The sequence below is a fragment of the Heteronotia binoei genome, chromosome 16 (assembly GCF_032191835.1).
Source record: "Heteronotia binoei isolate CCM8104 ecotype False Entrance Well chromosome 16, APGP_CSIRO_Hbin_v1, whole genome shotgun sequence".
NCBI classification, from domain to species: Eukaryota; Metazoa; Chordata; class Lepidosauria; order Squamata; family Gekkonidae; genus Heteronotia; species Heteronotia binoei.
In genome coordinates this window covers 63,715,964-63,734,414 of record NC_083238.1, presented here as the reverse complement: position 1 = coordinate 63,734,414, position 18,451 = coordinate 63,715,964, and the positions used below count along the sequence as shown (strand labels likewise).

The 18,451-nt window shown below is 49.0% G+C and overlaps 1 protein-coding gene across 1 annotated transcript in view; it reads left to right on the top strand.

Moving 5' to 3' along the window:
• The window catches only part of ABCA12 (ATP binding cassette subfamily A member 12), a 151,027-nt gene that overhangs the window by 63,789 nt on the left and 68,787 nt on the right, over window positions 1-18,451 (top strand). The window contains exons 11-21 of the mRNA XM_060257069.1: window positions 1,129-1,244; window positions 3,130-3,230; window positions 4,514-4,767; window positions 4,849-4,961; window positions 6,175-6,299; window positions 8,415-8,588; window positions 8,807-8,971; window positions 9,648-9,849; window positions 10,427-10,566; window positions 11,241-11,360; window positions 16,634-16,724. Of these exons, the coding sequence (XP_060113052.1) occupies window positions 1,129-1,244; window positions 3,130-3,230; window positions 4,514-4,767; window positions 4,849-4,961; window positions 6,175-6,299; window positions 8,415-8,588; window positions 8,807-8,971; window positions 9,648-9,849; window positions 10,427-10,566; window positions 11,241-11,360; window positions 16,634-16,724 (1,601 nt within the window). The remainder of the gene's footprint in view (window positions 1-1,128; window positions 1,245-3,129; window positions 3,231-4,513; window positions 4,768-4,848; window positions 4,962-6,174; window positions 6,300-8,414; window positions 8,589-8,806; window positions 8,972-9,647; window positions 9,850-10,426; window positions 10,567-11,240; window positions 11,361-16,633; window positions 16,725-18,451) is intronic.

Here is an 18,451-nt window from a genome sequence, read left to right as displayed (position 1 = left end):
GCAGTTTGAGAATGCATTTAAAGTTAAATTTTTAATGTTTTATTTCCACCTCTCCCTCCGTCCTCCCTGTTTTCCTTCCTTCCTTCTTGCAGCTCTCAAGCATTTGACATTCATGTCTTGTGGCTCTCAAACATCTGACATTTATTCGATGTGGCTGTTATGTTAAGCAAGTTAGGCTATCCCTGTTACACAGTAAAAATCCAGTTGCCAAACACATTATTTAGTGTAGTGTGAACACACCCTTTGTGGGTCTTCGAGGTGCCCCTGGAATCCTGCATTGTTCGACTGCTTCAGACCAACTTGGCTCCCCACCTGAATCACAGGAAGAGTCAATTATGACCAGTTTTGCATTAGACTTTTAATCCTGGTTTAGCCCTGTCCCCAAGCTGATATTCTACACTAAAATCATAGAGTCACAGAGTTGGTTTCTCTGATTCTCATGTAGAATGTCAGTTTGGGGACAGGGCTGGACCAGGATTCAAGGTCTAGTGTGAAATTGGGCTATGTTTGGGTTTCTGAAGCCATCCGTTTACACAGCCATTTAAAAACCGTTTTTTTCTCTTGATGTGCCAAATGAGTCACTTGCCTTGGGTAGTTGGGTTGGTCTGCAGGAGAATGGCTGGATTCGAGCCCGCAACATCTGAGAGACCAGTGAGATTTTTTTGGGGGGGGGGGTCATCTGAGCTGTCGGGAGCCCAAGCCCCTTGATCAGATTCCTTGGGGAGCTCAAAGCAAAGGTTCTCCTGGACGCCAACTGACCTGTTGCCTTGACTGGGGATGATTGATTTTATTTTATTTATTTTTATTTATTTTGCGGATTTCTAGTCTGCCCTTTTCCAAGTCAGGCTCGCCCCACTGGTCCAATCAGGGCTTTTTTGTAGCAGGAACTCCTTTGCATATTAGGCCACACCCCCTGATGTAGCCAGTCCTCTTGAAGCTGACAGAAGCCCTGTAAGAAGAGCCCTGGAAGCTCCAGGAGGGTTGGCTACAGCAGGGGTGTGTGTGTGTGTGTAGCCTAATACATAAAGGAGTTCCTGCTACAAAAAACCGCTGGTTTCAATCCAATGCATTCAGTAATACAAGCTATGACGTACTTGGGAAGATGACCCATTCTTTGTTATGTTCCAGGTTTTTGTTTTCAGAATTTGAGAACACCTTCTTTAAAATGTTGCCCAACAATGGCTATCGATCATACCTGCTTTGTCTGGTGAACATGACGGACGGGCTAAACATGGAATTCTCAGGTAATGTTTATTTCTCGTCCCTGAGCCGGATGGCCCAGACTAGTCCAGTCTCATCAGACCTCGGAGGCTAAACAGTCTTGGTCCACAGGAAGCCCAGGGGGACAACGCAGAGTCAGGCAGGGCCAAACCTCCTCTAAACATCTCTTGCCTTGAAAGCCCCACTGGGGGACACCATAAGTCAACTGTGACGTGCGGGCCCTCTCCACCACCACCACCACCATTTGTTTCTAAAAGAGTTTTGTTGCTCCCAAAAACATTCCTCTGTGTGCAGTTTAACACTTTTTGGTGTGTGTGTCCTTTGCACAAGATGTGTTTCCAAACCAGCTGGGAGCAGATGTATTTATTTAAAACATTTATTACCCACCCCCCCTCCGCCTTGTTCATAATAGATCTCAAGGCAGATTACAACATTGATTAAAAATACAAAAAAAGATGACATGAAAAATGTGAAACCAACATTTTGCAATCATGACTTGGGACTTCTTTATTCAGATTCAGTCCTAAATAAAGCTGTCTTCAGCTGCCTTCTGAAGGTCAAAAGTGAGGGGATTGAACTGGGCTGAGCAATGGATCTTCTAACTAGAGACATGTTTTCAGTGACCGATTTCCCACCAGCCTCCTGCCGCTCTCACTCTCCTCTCCGTCAGACTCCACACTCTCTGCCCTGGAGCTGCAACTCGCTTCGCCTTTTTCATGCAACAAACAGAAGCTGGTTTTGAGAGGATCTTGTTTGCTTCATGAAAGAGGCAGAGCGAGTTGCAGCCCCGGGGCAGAGAGTGTGGAGTCTGACGGAAGCCCCGCGGAGAAGAGGAGAGTGAGGGTGGCACAAGGCTAGCAGGGAATTGGTCAGTGTTTTCATCCCGTGTGCCGGAATGCAGGTGTGCAGGGTTTCCACAGCAGCCTTCTGTGGCCCAAATGACATTCATCGTGTGGAGATCTTTCGTGCCTGAGAGATTTTTGGGAGCGCCACATGCAGCCAGCTGCACATCAAAACCAGAAATCAGAAACCAACCCCACGGGGAACGATCTTGGTTTCACCACCACTTCTCTTCTCAGTGCCCCCGTAGTGAAAATACCTGGACAGTTCTGTGTACATAGGATTGTTTCTTTATGTGTGTGTGTGTGTGTGATGGTTTTCCCATACAAATGTCACTTGTGTTGTGTTGGACTTCCAGACAGCATTCATTTCTCCATTCCTGAACTGGGTCATGAAGCGTGGATCAAAAATTGAACCAGGAACTGGAAGGGGGGGAGTTTTGTATACTGCCTTGCTGACTAGGAAAAGCCCCAAACTGTAGAACTAACATGTGCTTTTCAAAAAATCAGTATGCCACTGAGTTCTTGGCCATTTCAGGGGTGTTAGGAACCCCCTCCAATCACCACTGGTGAGCAATGCAAGACTCAGGTAGTGGCAGCTATTGGGGGCGGGGGTGGGAATGGGCCAAAAATGTAAAAGATAAGAAGGGAAATTAAAGCTGAAGTGGGGACATTTGGAAAAGGAAAGTGGGAAAGCTGAAGTGAGAGGAGGGAAAAGGAAATGGTGAGGGAGGGAAGGAAGGAAGGAAGGAAGGAAGGAAGGAAGGAAGGAAGGAAGGAAGGAAGGAAGGAAGGAAGGAAGGAAGGAAGGAAGGAAGGAAGGGCAGAGGCTACTAAGGGAGAAAGAGAAAAAAATGGTAGGTTGACCTTGTGCCCCCCCCACTTGTAACATTCTGATGCTCGTTGGCCCTAAAGAATGGCTGTAGCCCCCCCCCCCCCAAATGCCTTGAATCATCAGTTGTGAAAGCCCAGGCCACAGAAATGGGAGTCTTGAAGTTCTGTGCACCAGGTGTATAAAGGTGTGCTGTGCCTGGGAAGAGCTTCCTGTCATGGTTGTTTTCCTTAGCAGAAGATGTTCCTCTGAACACAGAACAGCTGGAAAAGATTCTTTTTGCCCACCATGACTCCTACAAGAAATACTCCTCCGTTCCAGAAATCCTGACGTTTAGAGTAAGTAGATATAGCATATTCATCAATGTAATTATTTGCTACGACATACTTTGAGGCTGACCTTAAGTTTGGTAGCTCCTCATCATCATCATCATCAACTCTGTTTCTTCTGTGCAATGAAACTGCAGGTTTTCTGTTGCCTCCTCTTGTGCTCTCTTATGATAAGTAGCTGGAACAATGCTTCTCTTCCCAGTTCTCACAATCCTTGCAAAGCATCACAAATTAATCCAACTACTCAGGAGGTGGTGGGCTCTCAGTGGAACAGGCTTCCTCAGCAGGTGGAGGGCTCTCCTTCCTTGGAGGTTTTCAAACAGAGGCTGGATGGCCATCTGACAGCAATGAGGATCCTGTGAATTTAGGGGGAGGGGTTTGTGAGTTTAGAGCGGTTCCTCAGTGGAACAGGCTTCCTCCTTGGGAGGTGGTGGGCTCTCCTTCCTTGGAGGTTTTCAAACAGAGGCTGGATGGCCATCTGACAGCAATGAGGAGCCTGTGAATTTAGGGGGAAGTGTTTGTGAGTCTAGAGTGGTTCCTCAGTGGAACAGGCTTCCTCAGGAGGTGGTGGGCTCTCCTTCCTTGGAGGTTTTCAAACAGAGGCTGGATGGCCATCTGACAGCAATGAGGATCCTGTGAATTTGGGGGGGGGGTGTTTGTGAGTTTAGAGCGGTTCCTCAGTGGAACAGGCTTCCTCCTTGGGAGGTGGAGGGCTCTCCTTCCTTGGAGGTTTTCAAACAGAGGCTGAATGGCCACCTGACAGCAATGAGGATCCTGTGAATTTGGGGGGGGGGGTGTTTGTGAGTTTAGAGCGGTTCCTCAGTGGAACAGGCTTCCTCAGGAGGTGGAGGGCTCTCCTTCCTTGGAGGTTTCTAAACAGAGGCTGGATGGCCATCTGACAGCAATGAGGATCCTGTGAATTTAGGGGGAGGTGTTTGTGAAGTTCCTGCATTGTGCAGGGGGTTGGATTAGATGAACCTGGAGGTCCCTTCCAACTCTATGATTCTAGGATTCTAATCTGAGATCCAAAATAAATTCAGTAATTTTTCCATGAAGACCTTCATATATGCATTTCTCCTTTCTATCGTGACCATTTGCTGATTTACCTTTTTCAAAATGAAGCACAAGGGTTTCATAATCCTGCCAAGCAGCCAAAACAGTTCTGCAGGTATCTCAACCCTTCCAGCCAAAACTGTTTCTTCCAAAAGCCCCCCTTAAAGTAGTTTACTGGGTTTCTTGGGCACACTGCCCAATTCAAGATGACTTTTGAGCCTTCTTGTTTCTACCTGAAGCTTTCCCGCCTCCAAAATGTGACATCGGCCCTTTGTGACTCGGAGCGGCTCCAAGCAGCCCAGCAGTCCTGCCAGCTCCCCAAGGTCAGTTTTGGGGACTTGTGCCGACAAAGCCGGTTCCACAGGAAGCTCCTTCATGGCATCGCACTGAATGACCAACTTGTGAGCAGCCTCATCAGGCATAGAGGCCTGCCCAGAGAACTCCGAGAAATGCTCCTTGGAGACCCCACAAAACTCCAGCAGGAAATTCACTGGTAAGGCCTTCCTCAAAGTCCCCAGTTATCTGCATGTTATCTGAAAAGAGTACACATTGACACGTGCTTTTATTTCGAAAGGTTTCGAGAAAATGTCCCACAGCTTCATTATATCCAAGATATCCCTCAGTATGTGGCTTCTGTGAATTCTATTGTGAATCACACCAAAATTGCAGCACATTCCAAGAAACAAGGTGATTCTTTTCTTGCACTTGCTCCTTTAGAACGGTTGGTTTGCTTTAAGCTTGGTTGGGAAAGTGTATTAGACTATTGCCAGTATTTCCAAAATACCAGCAGCCCCAATTCTCCCTGACACAAACTACATCACTTCACTGAAGCTTTTAGGATAGATCAAGATGGGCAGGACTTCTTTTGTAGAAAAAGCCCAGTGGGAGCTCATTTGCATATTAGGCCACACCCCCAATGCCAAGCCAGCCAGAACTGTGTTCCTGCTAAACCCCCACCCCCACCCCATGGCTGCGATTTCACACACTAAATAATGTACTTTCAATCCACTTTCCAACTGGATTTTACCGTGTGAACTGGCAAAATCCACTTGGAAAATGCACGGAAAGTGGATTGACAGTGCATTATTTAGTGTGTGTGATCGCAGCCTGTGTTAGTCTGTCTGTAGCAAAGAAAAAGAGCAAAAGCCCAGCAGCATCTTCCAAGACTTGCAAAATTTGTGGTGGGGAGGAGCTTCCGGGAGTCAATTCTCACAACCCACAAAAGCTCCGCCCTTCCACAAATTGTGTTAGTCTTTAAGGTGTTCCCAGACTCTTGCTCTTTTCTGCTTTTAGGACAGTGTCTGATTCTCCCCCTTCACCAGCCACTAACACCCTCCGGACAGCAACAGCTTTGTGTGAAAACCGACTTGTGATTAGCTTGTTGCTGGCAGGCGGGGTTCAAAACAAGTGGGAAACCGGCTGAGAAGCAGATGGCATGCCTTGCTGAGGGTTACATGTTCTTACTCAGTGTGATTTCGAAAAGGGAAAACAAGTAGCCAGATCATCTGTGTGCTTTGAGAGTTTACTTGTACCATTTTGGAGAAAAAATCTAACTAGTGGAATGTATTTCAGTGTTGTTGTTGTTTTAATCAAAGGATATGCCTTATTAAGACTGTGGTCTTTTTAGCTTCAATTATACAAATAACTTTGAGACATGTTTAAATAAACACACACAAAGAAATGGGTCTACCAAACACCTTAAAGTTATGCGCTGGCTTCAAACGTCTTCAGGTGCCAGAATACGAGAGAGGGCAAAACGAGAGCAGCATTTCCGAATTCTCCCCTATTTAAATGTGCCACACGGTGCCACTCTTGAGGCATGTTGCTCAGCTTTCGCAAATATTCTGTGCCAGCAGGGTCCAAATATAACATCTAGTTTTTGTTGTCTGATGTTTTTAAGATATGATCATAGATCTGTTCAGAAATGTTGGCCGCCTCAAGGAAGACCTCAGGACTGTGGTGGGAATGTCTGAGGAAAGCCGAGATGCTCTCCTGGAAATGCCTCTTCCGGAAAACAGGACGGAGGTAAATGTGTGATGATGTCCTGCCCTCAGTTCACCTTGCACAGTCTAGAGTCTGTGTGTGTGCGCATGCATGGGTGTGTAAACCTAAGCATATACATGGATAAAACATGGGTTCGGATATCCTGAGTGAAATGAATTGGTGATATCTTCCATACTGAAACAGTCTCCTGATATTTGTGTCTAGGGTTGCCTAGTCCAATTCAAGAAATATCTGGGGACTTTGGGGGTGGAACCAGGAGACATTAGGGGTGGAGCCAAGATCAAGGGTGTGACAAGCATAATTGAACTCCAAAGGGAGTTCTGGCCATCACATTTAAAGGGACGGGTTTTTTGAGGTAGAGGTAGAGGTAGAAGGGTTTAGATAAAAATATGGAGCACAGGTCCATCAGTGGCTATTAGCCACAGTGTATGTGTGTATATAAAATTTTTTGCCACTGTGTGACACAGAGTGTTGGACTTGATGGGCCGTTGGCCTGATCCAACATGGCTTCTCTTATGTTCTTATGACGGCACACCTTTTCAATTCCTTCCTTCCATAGGAAATAATGGATAGGGGCACCTTCTTTTGGGGCTCATAGAATTGGACCCCCTGGTCCAATCTTTTTGAAACTTGGGGGGTAATTTGGGGAGAGGCACTAGATGCTATACTGAAAATTTGGTGCCTCTACCTCAAAAACCAGCCCACCCAGAGCCCCAGATACCCGTGGATCAATTCTCCATGATTTTCTATGGGAATAAATCCCCCTAGGGAATAATAGAGTTCCCAGCAGACATTTCCCTCCCCTCCGCCCGCTTTCTGATGACCCTGAAGCAGGGGGAGGGCCTCCAAACTGGGAGATCCCCTGCCCCCACCTGGGGATTGGCAACCTATTTGTGTCCCCTGTCCTGACTCCCTTGTCTCCTGTCGCCTCCAGGTGGGCGGGCCCTTAGGGAGGGCAGCAGCATCCAGGGAGTGGTGCAGTGACCACAGCAGCTGCCCCTTGACCTTGCTTGCTGACCTTTTCCTCACAGGGTCTGGGAAGGAGCTGAGGACACCGTTGGCTGCCTGCCCCAGGCTGCAGTGGGTGGGGGGGGGGACAGGAGGGGAAGAGCCCCCTTGCCTCCCTTAGGCCACAAGGGCACTGCAGTCTGGTGAGGAAGCGGGTCATGGCCTGGACATCAGGGAAGGACTTGGGCCTGCCATGTTTTCTCACATCCTGAGCCAGCATTTTAGCTTATGGTATCTCTTGTTTAAGACAATGGGCTGCCATGACAGGAGAAAATAGGACCCTGAAACACAGAACAGGTTTTCAAGTGCCAGGCATGACTAAAATAGAGTTTGCTCTTGGCTCAAACTGGCTGAACAGCAGGCGATGTGCTAATGATTTGCAGCCACCAGCAGAAAACAAGATGGCGCCTTCCAGATGGTTCAACCTCAGGTGCTCCGTGTCAGTTTTTATAAGGTGTCTCTCCTCATGGGCTAAGTGGCCAGAAAGGCCATCCTGTCCTTGAGAAATGGGGTATGGGATGTGCTCTGTCCTTAGTCTTCCTGCTGGTAAGCAGGTTGGCAGGTTTGTGTCCTGTTTCAGAGAGCTTTTGACCAGAGGTCGTCATGAAGCAAAAGAATGGTGCATGTGCGTCTTGGGAGGTGGTGTTTGACTCAGACCTCACCCAGCCCCTGGAAGCCATCTCAGATTCAAGATTAGCTGGACCAGAGAGGCAGGAGATTCTAGAATGTAGAGTTGTGCCTGTCAACAATAATTCCTTGAACAAAAACCACACATTGTTGGACATTCACAGAGAAATTTCCAAAGACCCGAGGAAAGGAGAGCAATCTGTTTTGCTTTGATGAATCCTGTTTTGTAGCGTCATTTCTTGCATAAGTTGTACCGACCTCTTCTGCCCTGTTTTCTAATTCCGTGACCTCTCTCACGTGAGAAAAGTGGGCTAGAAGTGAAATAAATAAATACCTTGCAGATGGTTTTTGTGTGTGCTTGAGGTGAAGGTCATGGCCCTGTTTCTCGTCCTGGCTGAGGAGCGGCCTGCTGCTGGGCTCTCTCTTCTGCCGGGTGGCTTCCCTTCCCTTCCCACCCACCCTCCTTCTCTCCTAACCTGCCTTCCTTCTGGGCCAACACAGCTCCTCTTTGAGATGCTCCAGCTGGAGTCTTGTCGAAATGGTGGTGCTGATGCTAAACTGGAAATTGTAGCCAAGGACTTCTGCAACCTGTCGCTCCCAGAAAGGGTCCACAAATCCTATCTCCTGGGGATCACACTTCTGCGTTACTTGGATGTATACAACTTCATGTACAAGGTTTGTCTTGGACGGTATGCTGCTCCTCTCCCTCTTCCTCTCTCTCTCTCGGGATCTCATGTGGCTTTGCAGTTCTGCTGCCCTCTAGGAGTGCCCAGAGTCTGCTGGAATCTCCCAAGAACTGCCAGTTCCTTCCTCTTCCCTCTCCCCCCTTGAAGCCTTTTGTTGGACAAGGCTGTTGGGTCAAGTGTGATTTTGCTTCCTCTGCTCTCTGCTAGATGCTTTTCCCCAAGGAGCTTCAGTCCTCTCTGGATAAGGTGTTTGGCCTCCTGCAGGAGTTGGATCACTTCAAGAACCGCGTGGAATCGGATGTGCAGCCTCTGCTGGATGCAATTCATTCCCTTAAAAAGCTGCGTCAGTCAAGGAACGCCCCCCTTTCCAAGGTTTGTCTTCACTGTCAGTAAGTGAGGGGCAACCCCTTGGAGGAGAACAGCCCCCCTTGGTTTGAAACATTTTTCATTTCTGCCTTGCAGCATTCAAGGCAGCTTACAGTGCAGCTAAGACAACAGTTAAAACACATAAAAGATGCCAGTTTAAAGGCTCATTTCGGATTTCCAATTTAAAAAAAGTAAATTAGTTAAATGCACTCCTAAATAAAACTGGGGAAGTATCTGAAGAAGTGAGCAGGGACTGACGAAAGTTCTTCCCCTGCCCCAAATTTTGTGAGTCTTGAAGGGCCTTCTGGACTCTCGCTCTTTTCTCCTGCTACAGGTAGACCCATCACACGGCCGCCCATCTTGATCTCTCTGAAGAAGTGAGCCGTGACTCCCAAAACCTCCTTCCCAGCCCCATCTATTTAGTCTTTAAGGTGCTCTTTTCTGCTGCCACAAAGATTTTGTATACTAGAAAAAGAATAAGCCCAGCTTAATTCTGAGCATTGGAAGGTCTTCTTCCAACACTGCGACCCGATCTGCTCTCTCCGTTAGAGCACATTCTGGCCTCCAGTGTTATGTGGAGCCATAGAAATGTTATGCCAGCTATAAAGTGGGGGTGCTGTTGTTAACATCCTTGCCAAAAGCCTCTTTGTTTTGTCCATCTGCCTCTGGTTTGCTTCTCCAGGCACTGTCCAAGGCCAGCAGCCTCACGATGGATAGAAGGACATTCAAAACCATTTCCAAATCTCTCTGCAACCAGGAAATCACCCCTCTGTTCTTTGAATCCCTCCTTCCTGATTTTGAAGAGCAGAATGTCCACCATTCCTCCACACAAGATGAGGGGCTGAAACATATCATGGAGAAATATGGCATCCCACAGGATTCCAGTGAGTGGAGAAGACTGAAGCCCATTGCAAAACATGGTCATGCTCTATCAGAACGCTCTGTCTGGGGCAGGGAGCCTCTGTATCCTTGGTGCTTGGAGGGGGGGCAAAAGTGGGAGGGCTTCTGGAGTTCTGGCCCCGCTGGTGGACCTCCTGATGGCCCCTGGGTTTTGGCCACTGAGTGACACAGGGTGTTGGACTAGATGGGCCATTGGCCTGATACAGTGTGGCTTCTCTCATGTTCTTAGTCCAGCAGCTATAAGCCATGACAAGCCCCTGATAAACTCTGCATACCTTATATTAGCCACAACTAAATCCCATTGTTGTTCTAGTGGACTCAGTCTTGGACTCAGGGATGTACAAAACCAATCCCTTTTGTTCTTATCCTTCCCACTGCACCTTGCCAATTCTCTCAGCTGGACAAACTGTTTGCACATTATAGTAGGAACCGGGATGTGTGTGTTGATTACTTGCCTGAGTGAAGAAAGGGCTTCCAAGTGATTCTGCAAAATTTTATGACCAACTGACAGTATCTGATAGTATCCTTTTTATGAAACTCCTTCTCCCCATCTCTTTGCAGCCCCCTTCTGCCTGTCGTTCTATTTGGACCTGGTTCGGACACCGACTGGGGCCTTAATTTGGTCTTTCCTGAAGCCGATGCTGCTTGGGAAGATTTTGTATACTCCAGACACCCCTGAAACAAGAGCCATCATGGGAAAGGTAATTCCACACTCAATGGAAGGGATACTTCTCAACAGGGATGGGATTCTAGCAGGAGCTCCTTTGCACATTAGGCCACACACCCCTGCTGTAGCCAATTCTCCAAGAGCTTACAAAAAAAAGCCTTGAAATCCTCCAAGAGCTTATAAAAAAGAGCCTGGTAAGCTCTTGGAGGATTGGCTACATCAGGGAGGTGTGGCCTAATATGCAAAGGAGCTCCTGCTAGAATCCCACCCCTGCATATCAGGATACGCCAGGTATTGGCAGCAGATGCCAATTAGAAGACTTATTTTCCTGCAGTGTTGTGGAAGCACCAGGATTCGCAGTGTAAATCTTCCCTCTGAATATGTGACATGGCTTGGGAGAAACTTCACAGAAACAGCAGCTCATGATAGAAATTATTAACCGAAACGGGAAGAGTCTCAAGCCCTTGCAGGCCTGTACTGATGTTGCGAGGGGGGTCGTAGTTCTGGAGGGAATGGCTGCTTGTTGTTGGAACTTTGGGGCCTCAGTTGTAGTGCTGCTGATGCAGTTGTGCAGAAGTCATCCAGGCCTGCAATCGGAGGACTAAGAATGAAATCTTGTATCGACAGTTTTACCTCTCAGATTCACTTAGTCGTCTGGATCTGAATTTTTCACTGACTATTACATTGATTTATTTTTAATTTTTTAAGTCGAATTCAACGTTGAAGTTGATGGGTGATCTAGCACACAGATCACAGGAGTGGCTGGAAAATTCCCCCCTCATCATGAATTCACTGACCACATTAAATCAGACCATTCCTCTGCTGAAGGTAGGAAACATTTACTCTTGTTGATGCATTGTTGTGCTCTGTGTGTGTGTGTTCGCTGGGGAGAGTTCACTTGCAAGTCTGATTAATTGTTCTGTTAAATAAGGTAGGAAGCTGGGTTCAGGTTGGCTCAGCCTTCCATCCTTCCGAGCTTGCTGGGGGAAAGTGTAAATGACTGGGGAAGACAATGGCAAACCACCCCGTAAAAAGTCTGCCATGGAAATGTTGCGATGCAACGTCACCCCAGAATCGGAAATGACTGGTGCTTGCACAGGGGACTACCTTTACCTTTTAAGGTTGGGTTCCTGCAGTGGTGAGCTTGCCCTGGAACTTGCTAGGCAGAGAATCCACCCACTGTTCTGGGATCACCTGAAATTCCTGTGGAGGTGTGGATGAGTTCTCTCAGGAGCTGGAGAAGGGAGTTTTGATCATCTCCCCAGGTGTGCCTCCTGCTTCAGTTGCAGAATGGATGAGGCGGGCTATTCAGCTTCTCGCTGTGAGTGGAGGGCAGCCCAAAAGGGAAAGGTCGCATCAAAACTATTTGGCTGTAGACTTCTTGCACTTTTATTTGGTCCACCTTGTTTGAAAACTGAATTTTGCATCCCAGATCTCAGAGGACCAGGATTTATATGTGAATCCACATTAATGTCTCAACACAGTGTAGGCAAGTGAGACCTTCGCCAACATTTTAAGAACAACTTCTCCCTTTGATTGCCAGTGAGGGCTCGAAAGAAGGTGCAACAACTCATAGTTCTACCCTGTAAGGCACCCAAGAGTGTTCTGGGCACTCAAAGTTTTATTCCTTTATTAATCAGTTTACTTAATTTCTTATCCACCTTTCTTGCTGAGACTCAAAGGTTGTGCTTGCACACACTAAATAATGCACTTTCAATCCACTTCCAATGCACGTTCCAGCTGGATTTTGCCAGTTCATGCAGTAAAATCCAGTTGGAAAAGGCATTGAAAGTGGATTGGAAGTGCATTATTTAGGGTGCGTGATCCTCTCTCTCTCGGCTTGGCTTCGCGAACGAAGATTTAAGAAGGGTGCAATAGTCCACGTTTGCTGCAGGCTCGCTGGTGGCTGACAAGACCAATGTGGGACAGGCAGGTCCGGCCACAGCGGCTGCAGGGAAAAGTCTGATTTGGGGTTGGTGCTGTAGCAGTGCGATTCTTCCTCAATCTCCTTTTGTCCTCAAGACCAGCTATGCGTGTGTTCTCAAAGGAAGAGACAGCCTGGTGGATGGTGTGCCTCCATGCTTTGCGATCTGAGGCTAGGTCAGACCACTGGTGATGGTTGATGTGACAGGTGCTAAGGGATTTCTTCAAGGAGTCCTTGTACCTCTTCTTTGGTGCCCCTCTATTTCGATGGCCGGTGGAGAGTTCGCCATACAGGGCAATCTTGGGAAGGCGGTGGTTTTCCATCCTAGAAATATGCCCTGCCCAGCGCAGCTGCGTCTTCAACAGCAGTGCCTCGATGCTGGTAACCTCTGCCCGCTTGAGGACTTCAGTGTTGGTCACAAAGTCACTCCAGTGGATGTTGAGGATGGTGCGAAGGCAGCGCTGATGAAAGCGCTCAAGGAGTCGCAGGTGATGACGGTATAAAACCCACGATTCGGAGCCATAGATGAGGGTTGTCATCACAACCGCTTTGTAAACATTGATCTTTGTGCCTTTTTTCAGATGCTTGTTGCTCCACACTCTTTTGTGCAGTCGGCCAAATGCACGGTTTGCCTTTGCCAGCCTGTTGTCAATCTCCTTGTCGATCTTGGCATCTGAGGAGATGATGCACCCTAGGTAGCTGAACTGCTGGACTGTCTTCAGAACTGATTCACCCACAGTGATGCAGGGAGGGTGATAATCTTCCTGGGGTGCAGGCTGGTGGAGAACTTCTGTCTTCTTCAGACTAACTTCTAGGCCGAATAGCTTGGCAGCCTCTGCAAAGCAGGACGTCATATGCTGCAGAGCTGATACCGAGTGGGAGACGAGTGCAGCATCATCAGCAAACAGTAGCTCTCGGATGAGTTTTTCCATTGTCTTGGAGTGGGCCTTTAGTCGCCTCAGGTTGAACAGGCTGCCATCGGTGCGATAGCGGATGTAGACACCATCGTCCTCATCTAGATCTACTGCGGCTCTTTGAAGCATCATGCTAAAGAAAATCGTAAAGAGAGTTGGCGCGAGAACGCAGCCTTGCTTTACACCTGTGCCTATTGGGAAGGGCTCCGAGAGGTCGTTGCAGTGTCTGACTTGGCCTCGCTGGTCTTCGTGTAGCTGGATGATCATGCTGAGGAACCTTGGGGGACATCCTAAACGTTCCAAGATTTGCCACAGGCCTTTCCTGCTAACGGTATCGAAAGCTTTGGTAAGGTCGACAAAAGTCACATACAGACCCTTGTTCTGTTCCCTGCATTTCTCTTGGAGCTGCCTGAGAACAAATACCATGTCGGTGGTGCTCCTGTTAGCTCTGAAGCCGCACTGGCTCTCTGGGAGGAGTTCTTCTGCAATGGTGGGCACCAGTCTGTTCAGGAGTATTCTGGCAGGGATTTTGCCTGCGATGGAGAGCAGGGTTATCCCCCGGTAGTTGGAGCAGTCTGACTTTTCCCCTTTGTTCTTGTATAGGGTGATGATGATTGCATCACGAAAGTCCTGTGGTAATTTGCCTTGTTCCCAGCAGGTGACAAGTACTTTGTGAAGTGAGCTATGTAGTACTGTGCCCCCATGCTTCCAGATCTCTGGTGGAATTCCATCAACTCCTGCTGCCTTGCCACTTTTCAGTTGCTTGATGGCTTTAACAGTCTCTTCTAGGGTGGGGATCTCATCCAACTCTGTTTTCACCGGTTGAAGTGGGGTGAGGTGGATTGCTGAATCTTGAACTACGCGGTTGGCACTGAAGAGAACCTGAAAATACTCCGACCACCGGTTCAGTATGGATGCCTTGTCTGTGAGGAGCACTTGGCCGTCTGCACTATGCAAGGGACTCTGAGCCTGATATGATGGACCATATACTGCCTTCAGGGCTTCGTAGAACCCTCTTAAATCACCAGTGTCTGCACACAGCTGGGTTCTCTCTGCAAGCTTGGTCCACCACTCGTTCTGAATGTCTCGAAGCTTGCGCTGGAGGTTGCTACATGCAGCGCGAAAGGTTGCTTTTTTCCCAGGACAGGAGTGCTGAGCAAGATGTGCTTGGTAGGCAGATCTCTTTTTTGCCAGTAATTCTTGGATCTCTTGATTGTTCTCATCAAACCAGTCCTTGTTCTTCCTTGTGGAGAACCCGAGGACTTCTTCAGAGATCTGCAGGACGGTAGTTTTTAGGTGTTCCCAGAGTGCTTCTGGAGAAGGGTCTGTGGGGCAACTGAGGTCCTCAATTCTTGACTGGAGTTTTGCCTGGAAGGCAGCTTTAACTTCGGCTGACTGGAGGCTGCCAACCTGAAACTTCCTCCGAGGGATACCTCCTCTCCTGGGTGTGGGTTTAAAGTGAAGACGGAGATTGCAGCGTACAAGACGATGATCCGTATGACATTCTGCGCTGGGCATTACTCGGGTGTGTAAGACATCTCGAAGGTCTCTCTGGCGCACCAGAATGTAGTCGATAAGGTGCCAATGCTTGGACCGTGGGTGCATCCAGGTTGTCTTCAGACTGTTCTTCTGCTGGAAGATAGTGTTGGTGATGGTGAGCTGGTGCTCCATGCAGAATTCTAGCAGGAGGCGCCCGTTGTCATTGCAGTTGCCAATGCCGTGTTTGCCAAGTACTCCTTTCCAGGCTTCCGAGTCTTTACCTACTCTGGCATTGAAGTCGCCAAGGATGATCACCTTGTCCTCTGTAGGGGTCTTCCGTACGAGGTTGCGTAGATCAGCATAGAACTTGTTCTTTTCTGCAGGATCTGCTTGAAGGGTTGGGGCATACACACTGAAGAGTGTTGCATGCTGCTTGTTTTGAAGTGGGAGGCGCATGGACATGATGCGATCTGAGTGACCTGTTGGAAGGTTTTCGAGTTTGGAGGCGATGGAGTTCCTGACCATGAAGCCAACGCCTGAAAGGCGGCTCTCAGCCTTTGACTTACCCGACCAGTAGAGGGTATAGCCAGCACCGTGTTCTTGAAGACTACCTTCCTCAGGGAAACGGACCTCACTGAGAGCTGCTATGTCGATATTCAACCTGAGAAGTTCGTGGGCAACTAGAGCAGAGCGTCGTTCAGGGCGACCACTGCCTACTGTGTCAAGCATGGTTCTGATGTTCCAACACGCAAGCTTTAGTCTTTGCACACTTTGTGAGGCAGGTGCATGCCTTTTCTTTGTTGTTATTTTTCGACCGCAAGTAAGGATGCCCGTTGACCGCGGCTAGCCAACTGGGGTGGGGGAGACGAGCTTTGTTTAGGCCACCTTTTCTAGGCCCCTCTCCGTGTGGAGCAAGCAGTGCTGTCCCTAGATAAGGCTGCTTGGTCGTTCAGGGTGCTGCCGAAAGATGCTTTCGTCTCCGGGTTAGCATCAGGCGACCAATATCCTGAACCGCCTACATGCAGGATCGGGACTGCGGCTTCCAGTGGCACCTTCCACCTGCCGTTTCGCCCCTTGCCTATCGCTGCAGGACTTGATGCATTGTGAGTTGTGTGTGTGGATATGCCCTTCAGGCCTGCGCAGAGGAATTTTTTAGGTGAAGCGCAGTGTGCGCGGTACTGGCTCCACCCTTTCACCTGGGGGTCATCTGCCATGGCCCAGTAAGCCGGGACGCCGGCAGTGAGTCCTCCAGGTGGTAGGTGTTACATTAACGAGCTCTATCTGCCCGGGTTTGATGTTAGAGTTTTCCTTCTCTTAGGCTGACGAAGTTGGTGGGCCCAGCCTGCCCATCCGGTTATACCGCCGGACAATTCGGTCGCACCATGACGTAGCAAACTCTGTGAAAACGGGGGGGACCAGCGAGAAGGTGTTGCTACGGATGCAGTAATGCAGGAGAGGCCATTGCAGTGACCATCTGCCAGGCATAGCCAGACAGTGACCACGCGGCGTTCACTACACCGGGAGAGGAGAGGCTATGTATTGCGCATGCACTTTCCCTGGGGGGGTAGGATTCCCAGAGGGAGCCCACCCCCCACCCCCCGATGGGGGTGGGGGGTGGTGCGTGATCACAGGCAAAATAAACAATTCCCCCCAAGACCCCCTCCTGACCGCCAGGCTTTCTTTCTGTTTCTCCTCTCCTCTGCGTATGCCAGCTTTAGTTTTGAAATATGTCTGAATGCACATGGCTTCCATTGTTAAAGCGAATTCCTCTTGTCACTGGGCAGAATACACTGCGGAATCCCTTTGTGCAAGTTTTCATCAAACTCATGGTGAAGCTGGATGCCATCGACATTCTAACCCAAATTAACCGGCTGGGTAAGTTCTGGGATGTGTTCTCTCGTGGGTCAGTGAGGGCAGGATGTGAGGAGGGGCAGAGCTACGGGGGAAGGTGTAGGCAGACCCGAGAGCATCAGGTTTGGGTTGGTTCTTGTGGATGTGGCAAAAGGACGTGCCGTCCTTTCAGAAGAGGGAAGGGAACTGTGAATGGCTCTTTCATGGTTGGGAGAGACTTTTTCATGCCCAAATTCCCCGGCACCCATTTCACAGAATCATTTTCAAGTGACTGCCCTGCCAGCATGGTGCCGTGGGTTGAGTGTCAGGCTGCGATGTGAGAGAAGCAGGTTTGAATCCCCTGCTGGGTGGCCTCTGGCCAGTCACAGAGTCTCAGCCCAGCCTAATTCACAGCGTTGTGGCTATGAGGATAACATGGAAGGGAAGAGAAGGACAACCCCCCCCCGGCTCCTCATTGGGGAGAGAAGCGGGAGAGAAATGGAGTAAATGAATAAATAAGACTAACAAAACAGTTTTATTCCAGAGGCAGTTTGATGGAGGAGCGAACAGGCTGCCCTTTTAACTTTGTGGCTTAATGACGTGCTGTTTTTTCACTTGCTGCTGGACACTTGGGAGGTTTTTGTGTCCTTGCAGCTCTTGTCTCAGGAAAGAAGGCAGAATAGAAACATTTCCTATAAATAAAACAACAACAAAATTTTCCTTCCTTCCCGAGCTGAATCCTCATTCTGTGCAAAAAATGGACCAAACCGTCCTACATCTTGGCCTTCCCCCAGGTCATTCAAGCTCTGTCTCAGCAGCTGAGGTGGCTTTGCAGACCCCGCCCACTGGCTTCCTGCAATGAAGAGAGCACAACCCGCGTCTTCTGCCCTTCTCTGTTCTCCCAGGATGCAGGGGCTGCCGGCACCCCCCCCCCCCCAGGCAGATCACCCAGGGGAAGACCAAGGAGAGGGAAGGCTGTCTTCCCAAGATACTCCTGCAGCCCTGTCGACTTCCTCTGAGGCTGTCTGGGAGGCCCTAGTGCAGGGGTGGCTAAACTGTGGCTCTTTCACACATATTGTGTGGCTCTCAAAGTTCCCACCAGTCAGCTTGGAGAAGGCATTTGTCTCTTTAAATCACTTCTCCAAGCCAAGCCAGCCAGTGGCTTGGGAAATGCATTTAAAGTTGGTTTCCTTCCACTTCCACCTCCTCCTTCTCATCTATTTCCCTCCCTCCCTCCCTCCCTCCCTCCCTTCCTTCCTTCCTTCCTTCCTTCCTTCCTTCCTTCCTTCCTTCCTTCCTTCCTTCCTTCCTTCCTTCCTTCCTTCCTTCCTTCCTTCCTTCCTTCCTTCCTTCCTTCCTCCCTCCCTCCCTCCCTCCCTCCCTCCCTCCCTCCCTCATGTCTTGAGGCCCTCAAACATCTGATGTTTATTCTGTGTGGCTCTTACGCTAAACAAATTGGGCTGCGCCTGGCCTTGTGTCTCTGGGGTCCCTCCCAAGCAACTATTATGGAGCTTGCTAATGGAAACTGGAGTGTCTGTGCAAGACCCTGGGATGAAGCGGTCCAAACGTGTCGAGTGTTGAACCTCATGGAGTGTGGCAGGAGTGTTCTCTGGCAGTTTCTCTTGCCTTGGGTGTGTGCACTGGAGAGAGTAATCGTCACTGCAGTCTCAAGTGTGTACTTTCTGAGAAAGAGAAAAGTGATGCTCGTCCATAATGGCTACTCAGAGAGAGATTTTGCTGGATAAAACGTGCACAGCGGTGTGGATGATAAG